This window comes from Melanotaenia boesemani, chromosome 16 (genome assembly GCF_017639745.1).
Source record: "Melanotaenia boesemani isolate fMelBoe1 chromosome 16, fMelBoe1.pri, whole genome shotgun sequence".
Taxonomy (NCBI): domain Eukaryota; kingdom Metazoa; phylum Chordata; class Actinopteri; order Atheriniformes; family Melanotaeniidae; genus Melanotaenia; species Melanotaenia boesemani.
In genome coordinates this window covers 23,202,525-23,215,457 of record NC_055697.1, presented here as the reverse complement: position 1 = coordinate 23,215,457, position 12,933 = coordinate 23,202,525, and the positions used below count along the sequence as shown (strand labels likewise).

The window sequence follows — 12,933 nt, the reverse complement described above, 5'->3', positions numbered from 1 at the left end:
TGCGCTGCAGGTTCACTTAACTGCGATGGACTGGTGACCTGTCCAGGGTGTACCCTGCCTCTCACCTGTTAATGCTGGGATGAATGAATGAATAAAGGTTCATTTAAGTGAAATTTGTTTTTAAATAATCATGGTTAAAATATTGATTGCCCTTGCACTGGATTAACTGTGATTTGAAGATAACCCTATTAGCATATCAGTAGCCCGACTGAAGTAGCCTAATTAAAATATGTGTATGAGGGCTGATAAAAAATCAACTATTTCCCCTGATTTTAGAGCGTCGGTGAGTTTTTTTTTTTGGTTGAGCTGGGCTGCCTTCTTGTGGCACTGAAATGTACTGCGGTCATCTTGCCTTCCCTTCTCTCCCTCTCTCTCCCTCTTTCTCTTTGCCTTCATCTCACCACCTTTCACTGCCATACCTGTTGTAATCTCTCAGATAAAAACTAACGCTCTGCCTTTTTTAAGTCTTTTCTGAGGGTCGAGCCAAATTAAAAACAGGCGCCTCAGCAGTTCCTGGTTATCCTGTTTGTAATTTGACCCCATGAGTGAATGGGGCTGGGCTTGATTCGGTTTTTATGACTAAACAAGCCCAACCCTTCAGGTCCCAGGCAGGTTGAAGACTGCATTTCTCTGTCGGGTGGAGCAGACACTCTTCATTCTGCACTTTCACTATCTGATCTGCTCTTCGCGCAAAAGACGCACAGGACGCCAACCAGACCCGCACAGCCAGTTTGCCTCTGTTTGTCCTTCTCTTTCCCCCTGCTCCACACACTCCGATCGTCAGTCATGTTTCGCTGTGGGATCGCATACCCTCGATGCAGGTGGATCGTACCCCTGCTTCTAATCTTCGCCATTATTTTTGACATTATCGCCATCGCCGCCCAGTCCGGATGGGTGGAGGACGAGGACGCCAAATCTCACTATGCCAGCATGTGGGATCAGTGCCGAGGCAGGAATGACCAATGGCAATGCACGTCGCTTATGTCGCACTGTAAGTATTCATTTATACTTCACATAAATTAAATGATAAATAACAACAGCAGAGAGACTTAAACTGTTTACCTCCATACTGTGTAAAAGTCAACATCCACACATTGTAACCTGAGAGAGTTGACCTCTGATAACAAAAAACACTCTGAGCGGAGGTGGAGGAGGAGGAGGAGGAGGAAGGCCTCTAGAACAGGCGGAATGAACTTTGGGCTCCACCATCATAAACTCACTAGTCTAGTCAAACGTTTCTATTAAGGTGGTGCAAAAGGAGCTCCAGCAGCTTCTTTTGTCAAGCACCAGTTTAATCCTGAGTGATTGGTGGGGATATTAAAATATTTTGATCTGCCTCTGTTCAAGTTTGTTAGAATAGTTAAAAGTAAAAACAAAAGTGGAAGGAAGCTTTTTCACATTATGATATTATTGTTGTAACTACAAAACGAAGAGGATCTGCTGCATGTATTATTTAAGAAATAAAATATTTAATGTGCTTTAAAGATTCATTCATACATCCATCTCTCAAGCCTTAAGTTTGAGAAAGAACTAATTCCTGTAAAATGTTCACTGAGGACAACTTTTAAGAACTGAAACTCTTCAGGCTCATTGGGAGGAATTACAAAATGTTTTGACCCCTCATTCCATCACGCAAATGAGAATATTTATGATGGAGGACTTGTTATCACAGATATAGCTATTTTTAAACTATCTTAATGAGCTCCTTTTCCCTGTCAGTCAAGGACACATAACATAGTGACACTCAGAAAAGCTGACAATAACCGTGGACAGAACAACCTTGTGTTCAGCTCAGGTTGTGTTAGTCCACACCCTCAAATACCAACAAAGGCAGTATTGTCACTCCTCATCAGGCTCAGTGGAAGTCACTCAGGTTAAGGTCCACACAACACACAGTATGTTCACATGGACGTAAAGAATGTTAAAGGAAAAAGAATTTACTTATATTTTGTAATTATTAGGAACAATCAGAGAACTGAAAAATCCCACCATAAACAGAAAACGTAATATTTATCCTGATAGACACTAATACTTTATGTTTTTCTTTTTCTTTTTTTTGTGTGTGTGTGTGTGTGCACATCAATAAATCATCATGGCTTTTTTTACCCCCAGTGAGACTAACTTGTGATAGCATGTTGCACAAAGCTTAGACTCTTAGCACAGTTGGACGATTACTAGCTGACGCTGTAAATTCCTCTGCAGTCTTTTATCAAAATCAGTATTCCAAACTGTAGGACTGCTATGAGTAACAGCATGAAATAATACACTACTGTAAGCTTTTGTAAAATCAAGGTGGACACACGTTCCACAACATGTTCAGGATATATTGATTTTGTTTAAAGTAATTGTTTTTAAATAAAAAACACTCACACCTCAGGCTGTTGGGTTTGACGATTAATCTTCATACAAATAATTTAAATAAGTTCTTGAAATATCTCTCTCTCTACTTTTTTGTTCCACAATCCTAAGCCTAGTTTACTAGCCTTTCAGAGATGCAGTGGAACGCATGTGTTGGAAAGCAACACAGCAACATAAATAAAAAGAATAAATCCCTATTTGTCTTTTTAGGTTTTTCTAGAAAGAATTACACATGGCAGAAATGACATGTTCACAGAAAAAGACTGGTATTGATATATAATGTTGTTAAAAGGACATCAAATCTATAAAACGATGAAAAACTTGTGGAAATATGAAATTGTCACTTTATTGCAGCTGTTTCCAGACAAGTAAATGAAGTTGATCATGATGAGCCACCTTTAATTTAAATAAAATGATTATTAGCTAATTATGAACAGAGCTACCTGTACATACATATGTATATATTCAATAATTTCACTGAAAGAAATTATTGAACAGGAAAAAATATAAAATTTTCTCAATTTTAGGGGATTTTCTGCTTTTCTCAGTTTTATATCTTTAATATTAATGTTTTTGTTTTGAGCTGTTGGTCAGACTGATAAGGAGTTCACAGACTGGTCTAATGAATTATGATTGGCATTAATTTTGATTTTACAGAAACTAATCATCTCACTGAGAAATAATAATAATAAATTACATCTGCTGTAATTTAGATCATAGTTTAATGGTTTTGTGACAGCAGCAGTGGTTTCCTGCATTTTCTTATTCAAAGTTTTAGATGGTATCGTTTTGTTATGCTTACACTGAAGTGCTCTGCACTGCTGTTTTGGATGGATGTCCTTTACTCTCAGCAGGGCTGAACCAGTTAAATAAAAGACAAAGACAACTGCCACAAGACTTCTGGCTGGATAAGATATAGTTTTGCCCTGAGGTTTCTCTGTCCTAAATACTTGCTGGGCTCTTCCAGAAACTGGAGAAGCAAACACAGTTGGGGTGTGGAATGCAGGATGTTTCAAAAGTTGGAACTGTAACAAACATTTAGGAGGGCGGGAATTGTATTCTCAGGAACTGCCACTTCATGAACAACAGGAATTAACATGTTTCCATGTTTTGTCATAAGTGTGTCTTTGACTAAATGTCTTTAAACTGGAAAACTGCAGTAATCTGATTAATAACAGATTGTCAAGGGCTGGGCAATGAAACAGTATTTGTTTTTCTTTAGAGGGGTGATTGGCATTGTGAAAGAAAGATGATCAACCATACACTGTTTGAATGCACAAAAAATTGGTCCTGATTCAAAACTCAGTGCAAAACTCTTTAAGATTTCTTAAAACAACTAACAAATAACAATTATTTACTTTATTTATTAACCTCCAGGTTATTTTCTAATGCCGACGTCCAGGAAAATCAGATGCTAATAAGAAATGCTCACTATGCCATAAATGATTAAACTGAAACATTATGGAAAACATTTCCATTTCGTTCTACATGTCACGTATAGATTATGAAGCCATATGACAACCCAACACTAGCTTAACCAAGCAATTCTATAGTCCTGTCTGTAACTCCCCCACTACACCTTGATGCCTCCAAATATGAAGTTTTTCGACCTGCTAAACCAGATAAATACTCCATTTGTGACCATTAAATGACATTTCAATGAGACTGTGTAGCATCAACATTCCAAGAGAGAAAGGTGCCATTTATTCTCTTTTAGAGCAATTGAGTCAACACACCGGAGCTCTGTTATATCTGTTGGGGGGTTAAGAGCTTGTACTCAGCATGCAGGTTATAGAAAGGATCAGTAGCTACTGTTTTTGTGTACTCCTCATGACTATTGAACAGACTGATCAGTACAATTCATCTCACAAGCGGAGCAGCACCAGAGGGAAAAGATTGCTAGCCATTGTTTGGCTTGAAAAATGACTGAAACAGTAATTATTTAAATAGTTGTTCATTTGCTTTTGATCCATTAATGGAGTAATTATTTTGGCCTTGAAGGAAAAAAAGTCTAGAACTGAGATATTACACAATTTCACAATGGAAGTAGATGAGGAATAAAAGAAGCAATTTTTATAGTTTGAATTAAAACACTGCTGCCGTGTTTCTTTCAACAGAGCTACTGGGTTGGCCGGTGTCCCATTTAAAAACCTTTCTCAGACAATGCAGGGTGTCAAGTTGATCCCTGCTGCTTGAACTAAAACCTCTTTCCCAGAGTTTTAATGGATATTATCTGAGACTGTAAGACCAGATCTGAAGGCTTGGAAAAATCTCCCCCGTTGTAGCCCAAACACACCAGCTCGGCTGGGGCCAGGGCTTTGTGGAACAAATGTGAGAGAGATGATGTGTGTTTGCATTTGTAAAATTCAGAGGAGTCTTTTGTGAAGCTTCAGATTCTAGTGACTGTGTTAATGTGTGGGAAAGCAGTCAGATTCTTACATTTTGATCAGAGAGGCACAACAGATGTAGAACAGCTGGATGGCATTATGTTAACAGTGAAGGGAAAAGCCTGCTTCGATAGAAGCACAGATATTTTCACCAAGTATGGTCAAGTTTTGCAGGTTGTGTGAAGAGTATATTAAATGAACAGCATGGAGTGAAATGTAAATGCGGCTTGTGGGATTAGTTGCTGTCTTTGCCCTTTTCTCATAAAGACTTGTTTGAACATGAAATTTGAACAGAAGTGTACAGAAGGAATCCAAATGTTGTCACTTCTGGATTAACTATCATTTACGTACCTGTTCATGAACCCAAACATCCAGAATTATTCAAAATGCAAACATTAAATTTGTTCTTCACTTCTAAGTCACTTTGGGCAAAAGTTAAGTGACTTAATGTAAATGTTTCTGTATTTTATTTCATTTATGTTGAGGAAACACAACTTTATCGGTCTTAATAGGTTAAAATACTTTAATAAATTGTATATGGTGAAAAGTAACTCTAATGCGTGTATTGTTTGCCTTTCTGTTCTCTTTGGTAGTTCAACTAGCTAATTTTTAACCTATTAATACTTGTTCCTGTGATTAAAGATGCCTCAGATCTGAATTGGTTAAACGATATTTGGCAGTAACTGATGTTATCTTGAAGGACTCTTCAGTTAAAGATATTGACTTGTTTTTTTTTCTAATCGTCTTATTTCTCATACACACAATTAGAAGTAATGACAGCATGTCATTGCATAGTTGATGTATGTAATTTAAAAACAGGTGGATGAAACTAACAAATTTCTTAAAAGTTAACAACTCTAAAAGTGCTAAAACGGATTTAGCACAACATTGAACATCTCATATACAACAGTGTCTTCAGTCAGAGGCTTCTTCATTCTCCCTGCAATAAGGATCTTATATGGGGTCATTCTTGGACACTATGCAACAGTTTTAATTGAATTGAATTGGATTACAGATGAGGCGTCTTCTCTATTACAACTATACTTTAAAATTGCAGCATGAATGATATTTGGGTTTAAGAGTTGTGTGAAGTGAAGAGCAGCAGTACATGTGTTTGCATGTAAATGAAGGCTATGATTAGTGTGGGAGAAGTTTGAACCGGTTGAACATGTCAACTGTGTACATGATGGCAAAATGCCTCTGGCTGAGGCAACTAAGACATTACCTTAACACACATGCACACACATACACAAACAGACACACGGCTGTAAATAATTTAGGGTGTTGGCTGATCCAGTGTCAGCAAAATGGGCGTAACAGTGTGTTGACAATCCACTTCATGAGCTTGGTTTTGTTTTAAAATGTACAAAATATTGTTGTTATATGCAGCAGTTTTTAACTGTTCAGCTTTTTGTTGTTGTAATTGTAACCAAAATGCTTGCATAAAGTTTAGAACATTTTTTTATTTATTTATTTATTTTTTCATTCTTTTATTGTTTGTTCAAATACACGATGATTGACTTTTGTAACCTAGAAGCAGCTTGGGGTTTAGCTCTAATTCGCTCTAATTATAAGTCATGACTGCGAAGTGACAGAGAAGTGGAGTGTTGTTTAGGGTGTGGCGGTTTTGTGGAAAAACTTCATTGTATTTGTCTCTACCCTTCCATCAGTTCGTGAAGTTCCCAGTGAGAAAGTTTTTTTTTTTTTTCAAACTTACATCGATGACTAAAGGCCTTTCAGACTTATTTTACAATTAATGACTCACTTATTCCCTGAAACTGAATATATCAGCAGTATACATACTGATTACTAACAAATGATTGCTTTTGGAATAATTTAACAGGAATTCAGTCCCGTATATAAAATATTTTGTAATGAATAGTTAATATTTAATTGATCTGCTTCCATACAACGGTGTCAAGCCAATTTCAGAAGGGTCCATTGATTTAAGTTAAAACAAAAATGACCATGTATAGGTAAAGTTAATTCATACATACCTGATGTATTAATACATTACATTTGCGTCTTTTCCACAGATAGCACTCCTCATTGTTGTCTTGTTCAGTTCTTATTTTAAGCATCTTTAACAAAGAAATATTTATTTGAAATAAAAAATATGACCCGATGCAGCTGCCAAAAACTTTACACAATGCAGCAGGGAGTCTGTAAAATCCAGCGCAAAGGAAGTCCCGAAACCCCTCCCTGCGACTTCTGCTGCTCCTCATTGCTTTAAAAATAACAACTGGAGTTCATTCAGGTCATCTTCCATCTTTATTTGACTTGAGAGATTTCACTGAGAAGAGGACGAGGAGAGGACTGAAAGAGCTCATAAGCAAAGTTTTTAATTATTTGGGTGGACAAAGTTTTAGTGGCCCAAAAAGTTGTTCAGATGTCCATTGGTTTGCATGCAATTAATGTATTTGTTTTATTTTTGACTCCAGCTTGGGCCCAGGCAGTTGCAGCTCTGATGGTTATTGGCCTCATCTTCCTCATCATTGCCTTCATCATCTCTGTTGTGGCGATGTGTCAAATCAACGTTGGTCTTTTGTCTCTCACAGGAGGACTGCTGCTTCTTGTTGGTAAGCTACACGCACATACTAAAAGAAGCATTCTAGCAGTCATCCCAAACCCACAAACACCACATACAGTACTGAAACTGATTTGAGATTTGAGATCAAGCAACACAGACAGAAAGTCATCAGTGTGATACTCAGCTGTAGACTTTCTGTGTGGTGCGTATTTTCTCTGTGTCTGCCAGGGTCTCTCTGGAAGAGAATAAGAAACATTAAATTATAGATCAAATTTACTAAAATATATTACAATCATGTCTTTGGTCTTACAAGTATTGAGCATCATAATTTGCTCCAAGTAAATGGGACATATTTACTGAGCAAAAGAAGCCAATCTTAGTAAAGGAGTCTAAAATTGCCTCATGTAATCATAAAAAAGGAAAAAAGACTATTAAAAAAGAAACTAAGTTTCAGCTTTAAAATTTAATGAAACCTTCATTACTTCTTCCAGTCCGTCACATGACCAGTGTGTTTACAACCACAGCTCATTTTAGCTTAGCTCAGCTAATCCATTTAATGGGACTGATATATTTCAATATTCTTGCACTGGAGGGGAAAAGATTAATTGACTGAATTAACTACGTGCAACTCGACTATTACACGTGGCCTTAACAGCTTGTTAGTTTAGGTTTTTCTCTAATTAATCTATTACATCACAGACCAAGATAATTAGCTAACAATTTAGCAGCCAGAATGTCCAGTTATGACTTGGATGGCTTTACAGCTCCGTACATTTCCTGTGTACTATTCTCTTTATTTTTCTACGTATTAGATGCACGCTGCCCTTTGTAGTTATTCCCTGCAGTTATTGGCTTCCCTTTCTCTGTAGCGGCATCCTGGTTTAGCGCCAGATCAGAGCCCAGAACAGGAACTGTGAAGTATGTGCACAGGAGGTCAGCGAGTCCAGATGAGTGGAATTTAAGAAATTAAAGTCGGATTAACACACATTGTTAGTGCTGTTCAGTTGGACTAAGATGTATTTTAAAACTCCCGTTTTCATTGGGCTAATTGAACACTTTAGATTATAACCAAGTAAGTAAGCAACATTTATTTCTATTGTACTTTTTGCAGAAAGTCACAAAGAAGAAGAGATCATACTGCCAGATTGTACTAGTCTTTTTTTTTTTTGCTTTTGGGGTGGATCTTTTCCAAATGTCACCCTGAACTGTTGGTAGGTTTATAGATATTTAAAAGTATGTCTCTTTAATGCTCCTCCAAAGAATATTTTGTCTGTGGAGTCTGTTTGGCCTTACAGTTACTCAGCTGTTACTCACTGGATGTGTGGATGTCGAGGGTGGGGTTGGACTTTGAGGTCGAGCAGAGAGACAAAGGTTATTATGAATTAGACGGGGGAGAATTAGAAAAGTAAATGCTAAAAAATGTGAGGTTGTGTAAGTGGGAGGGACGGAGATGACAACAACTGAGTATTAAGAATTTTGGAGAAGAGAGGTGAGGATGATAATATGAACTTGTTTGACATTGAAGGTGATGCAGAGAAAAGGTGTAGGTTTAACAGAAAGTGAGTTTTGGGTTGCCGGCTTAGGGTGACTGTGTTGTAGCAACAGCTGCTTTACTCTGTTTATTTGACTTGACTCATCCCACAGATGGCGTGAGAACAGCAGGCAGAGCTCAGAGACACCATGACACAATGACACACCCCGTCATGAACCATGACTTCTGTCATGTAAACTTCAAATGTGTCAAAAAGAGTTTTGAAATGAAAGAAAGAGCTGATGAAGCAATAATCAGAAATCAACAAGACACTTCTAATGAACTCAAACCTGCGATTTAGGACTTGTTTTGAGATCAAATGAAATCATCAAACAAGACATTTTGTTATTTTTGAGTGTTTGAAACAGTAAACTGGCATCACACCCTTCTCAAAAATAATTGCCAAGAAATCATGGCCGTTAAAGATCGGTGCCAAAACAGATTGCTGCAGGCAAATTTCCACTCCTGTCTCAGACTGTGATACGTTCATGCGACTCTAACGCTCTCTTGCAAAGGTATTTTCCACACTATGCTGTCAGCGTCTGTATCACTTTGCTTTTTTAGTTTGCTGCATGACTGACAAAATATGTTGTCCCATCTAGATTATAGAAAGCTTTCCTCTTAAATAAAAACAATTTCAGACAGAAAAAAGTTTCTGGCAGCTGCTTATATTATATACTAGATTATATATAAGTCTGGTGTGTTTTGTTTATTGATAAGTTATCCTTGTGTTTTCTTACACTAAATCAAGGTGTAATCTGTATTTTTTTCAAATTATCTAGTAAGTTAGATCTGGAAATATTATGAAATTTATCACTAGAGACTGTGTAATTACACAAATAGTATAATACAGTGGCCCTTAACTGATTTTAAAATGGTATCACATATGTGGATATTTTTTTCAGTTAGATTTCCTGTGGTCTTAATGAATTATCTGGGACTTTCTTTAATCAAAATAGAGCATGGACCCCATTTTTTGGAACATGAAGACACCCGCTAAATTCTACATCTCTCTCTTCTTTAGGATCTCCTTCCTTTTAAATCAGTGGTAGTCATTATAACCTTAAAACACATTTTAACCCCATTAAAGAGCACACAGGAAAGCCTCGGAGTTCACGCTAGCACACACTAAAATGATGAAAAAAATGCTACACTGGGCTCATAAAGAAAAAAAAAAACTTAAATTTCCCATATCTGCCATTTAACTACAGACAGTTAGTTGTCTTTAAGACATAAGTTTCATTGGTTGTTAAACACCAGGCTGGTTCATACACTAGTGAAAAATTCCTTTATATGTTTGATAGACACTGGCCTTTTTTGATGCTAATGTTTAAAACTGTTGCTTTTAAGGACAAATTTGAACCCATATTCATTTTGAAACAATTAAAAGTTGTTGAATTTAATGACAAATGGTAAATCACACTTGGAAAACAGAATTTCTTGGCAGCATATAAAACCTGAATGAAGCAGTGGTGAATCATTATTAAATAATTTTTTTTAAACTTAAAAAAAACTACATAATTGCTAATGAGAATATTGCTAATGTGAATTTTTGTTAATAGCAATGCATAAAGAACCAATTTCCCATTTCTGAGGTGTAATGAATGGGGGAGGATATTTATACTCTGATCTGAGGGGCTCCAATGTTGTGAAATTAATTTTTGAGGAGTTATGGTCTTCAGATATAATATGTCCCTTTAAAAATGTAATTAATTGTTCATGAAGAAGTAAAAGAAGTGATATTATGTATCTTGTAGTATTGTGAGACCATATAATATTGATGTTTTGATTGAAACAGCTAATTAACCATCAGGATACACTTGAGAGAACCGAAAGGACAATAAATAAATGTGTAAGTTAGGAAGCAATACAAAATAGAGGAACCAAAGTCATTCACAACTCCAGCTTCATTAAATTCTAGTTTTAATGATAGTTATGAGGTATTTGTCGTTATTAGACTGATCAAGCTTCACAGTCTGTCCTGATGAGCTTTTCTGTAGGTAGAAGTGTGCACCCACACCATGTTTCTCTGTCTCTTTCCTCAGCGATACTCCAGATCATTGCTCTGATCATCTACCCCGTCAAGTTCAATGATCTGATTTTCGAGGGCCAGTATTACTACACCTGGGCCTATGGTTTTGCCTGGGGCGCCACCATTCTCTGCATCGGCTGCTCCATCCTCTTCTGCTGTCTGCCACAGTATGAAGACGAGCTGCGTGGCGATGTGAAGGTCAAGTACATCTACACCTCTCCCTGAAGACCAAACCTGCTCACTCAGCCATTTGCAGCTGTTTCCACCTTTCACTCTCAGCTGGACCTGTACTCATCGTGAACATGTCCTTTCTATAAATTTCACCAAAGATCTACAACGGCACAGCTCTGTTAAATTTGATTCAGCAATGAAAACATCCCTTTTCCTTACTATGCCAAAGTGACTAGGACCGTGATTGGCTGTTGCACCAGCTTTAATGTTCTGATCTCTGCTTTAGATTATACCAGCATCTTTAAAAAATATGATTTTTTTCCACAATAAGCATATCCTCAGTTAATCTGAACTTTTTAATTGAAATTGTCAATGCAGTCTCACCTAAGTGCACTTATCTTTGAGGGAATTTGATGCAAAGTGTAGCTTTGTCTTATGCTATATTCTTTGTAGATGAGCAATCCAGACTCAAATATTTGCACAGGATGCAAAATTAATGTTTATCATAGTTGTATTTGGTCAGGTGGGTTATGATTAATTTTTTTCAGCTCTTTATAGTATCATTGAGCATATGGTGAGAAGTATGGAAAAGCTGGGACTGGGAGGCTGAATGTAATCTATACATACAGAAATGTACATGTAGTTTAACGGATGTTTTTGCACCTTTTTATGCATTTTCTTGTCTGCTGTTTGTCTCAGATTTTTGTATTCTTATTATTACTAAAAGGTTTATAACTGGGAGATTATGTGCTGTATTTGGATGGTAGATAAGACGTAGATGCCCACTTATTGGTTCATATAACACAGATGAGGAGGAGGTTTTTAAATGATCTGACTTCTCTACAAGTTAAGATAAATTTTCAGTCAGATTTCTAATCTCAATCTTAATCAGCAATTTACCAATGGAAAGATTTTTTATATAGTTCAATATAAAAGCTGACTTTTTCAGTGATAATGTCCAATTTTGGATGAAAGGGAACAATTTAAACATGTTTGTTTATTCTGTTTGTACCGTCTTGCTTCCTTAGGGCTGGTACATATGAAGAGGAGAACATCAATCGATCATGTTTGACTTGAGTTAAATCTTTTTTTTTTTTTTTAAGTCACACAGATGACCAAACTTTTGTCTTCTGAAGCCTCTGTAAGTTGGCATTGCTGGTTTAAAGAAGACATGCAGACTAAAGAGCCTAATAATCTGCCTCACTCTGCATAGAAATTGTGCCTTAGCTTCTTTAGTGTTGTGTTGTTGAATCAGTAGGTGTTGTTTGCTACTGGTTAGTCTGGTTTTACTGAGTCAAGGTGTTTCTCTTCATGTCAAGACCTAATTTGAGTCCAAACAAGTGGATTTATTAGATCTCTTACAAATGTGTGTGTGTGTGTCTGTGTGTGTGTATATATATATATATATATATATATATATACATATACATATATAAATATAAAACTATTGCTTAGGATTCTGATAATTGATTTGAGTCTCTGTTTTAACACCAGCGGATATATATTGAACAAAAGGAAAATCTCATTGGAAATCTCCCAGCTGGTTTCTCTGCTGCAGTATGAGTTATATCAGGTAGTTTGTGTATTTTTATGCAATAAAGAGTTTTTTTGTGTGTGTTTTAAACCAGCTTCATTTTATGACTATTTTTTTACAAAAGCACTGAGAGTGTTAAAAAAAGGTGAGAAAAAAATACATAAAACTAGTAAAATAGTTTAAAATTGGTTATAGTCGATACATATAGCCACATTGTGCATTCTTTGATAAAGAAAAGAAATATTATGGTATATCTTGAAAAAGCCACAGTCTAATGTTAAAAAAAAAAGATATCCAGAGTGAATCAGAAAACTTTGAACTGTGTTGCTCACACAGTGTTCCTGTCAATCCTCATTCCTGTTCATGTCACAGACACTACATACGCACACA

The 12,933-nt window shown here is 36.5% G+C and overlaps 1 protein-coding gene across 1 annotated transcript; it reads left to right on the top strand.

Annotated features, from left to right (window-relative positions):
* Positions 1-613: 613 nt before the first annotated feature.
* On the top strand, positions 614-12,633 carry LOC121655384 (p53 apoptosis effector related to pmp22). Its single transcript, XM_042009998.1, has 3 exons — positions 614-991; positions 7,187-7,324; positions 10,852-12,633. Exons 1-3 carry the CDS (start codon positions 787-789, stop codon positions 11,061-11,063), a joined length of 555 nt encoding a protein of 184 aa, XP_041865932.1. The 5' UTR covers positions 614-786; the 3' UTR covers positions 11,064-12,633.
* Positions 12,634-12,933: the final 300 nt, after the last annotated feature.

Excerpts from the sequence above, each read along its gene's own strand:
- LOC121655384 (XM_042009998.1), top strand. The coding sequence starts at position 787 with ATGTTTCGCTGTGGGATCGCATACCCTCGATGCAGGTGGATCGTACCC. Across the intron at positions 992-7,186 it reads CACGTCGCTTATGTCGCACT|CTTGGGCCCAGGCAGTTGCA; the intron begins GTAAGTATTCAT and ends TTTTGACTCCAG. Across the intron at positions 7,325-10,851 it reads AGGACTGCTGCTTCTTGTTG|CGATACTCCAGATCATTGCT; the intron begins GTAAGCTACACG and ends CTCTTTCCTCAG.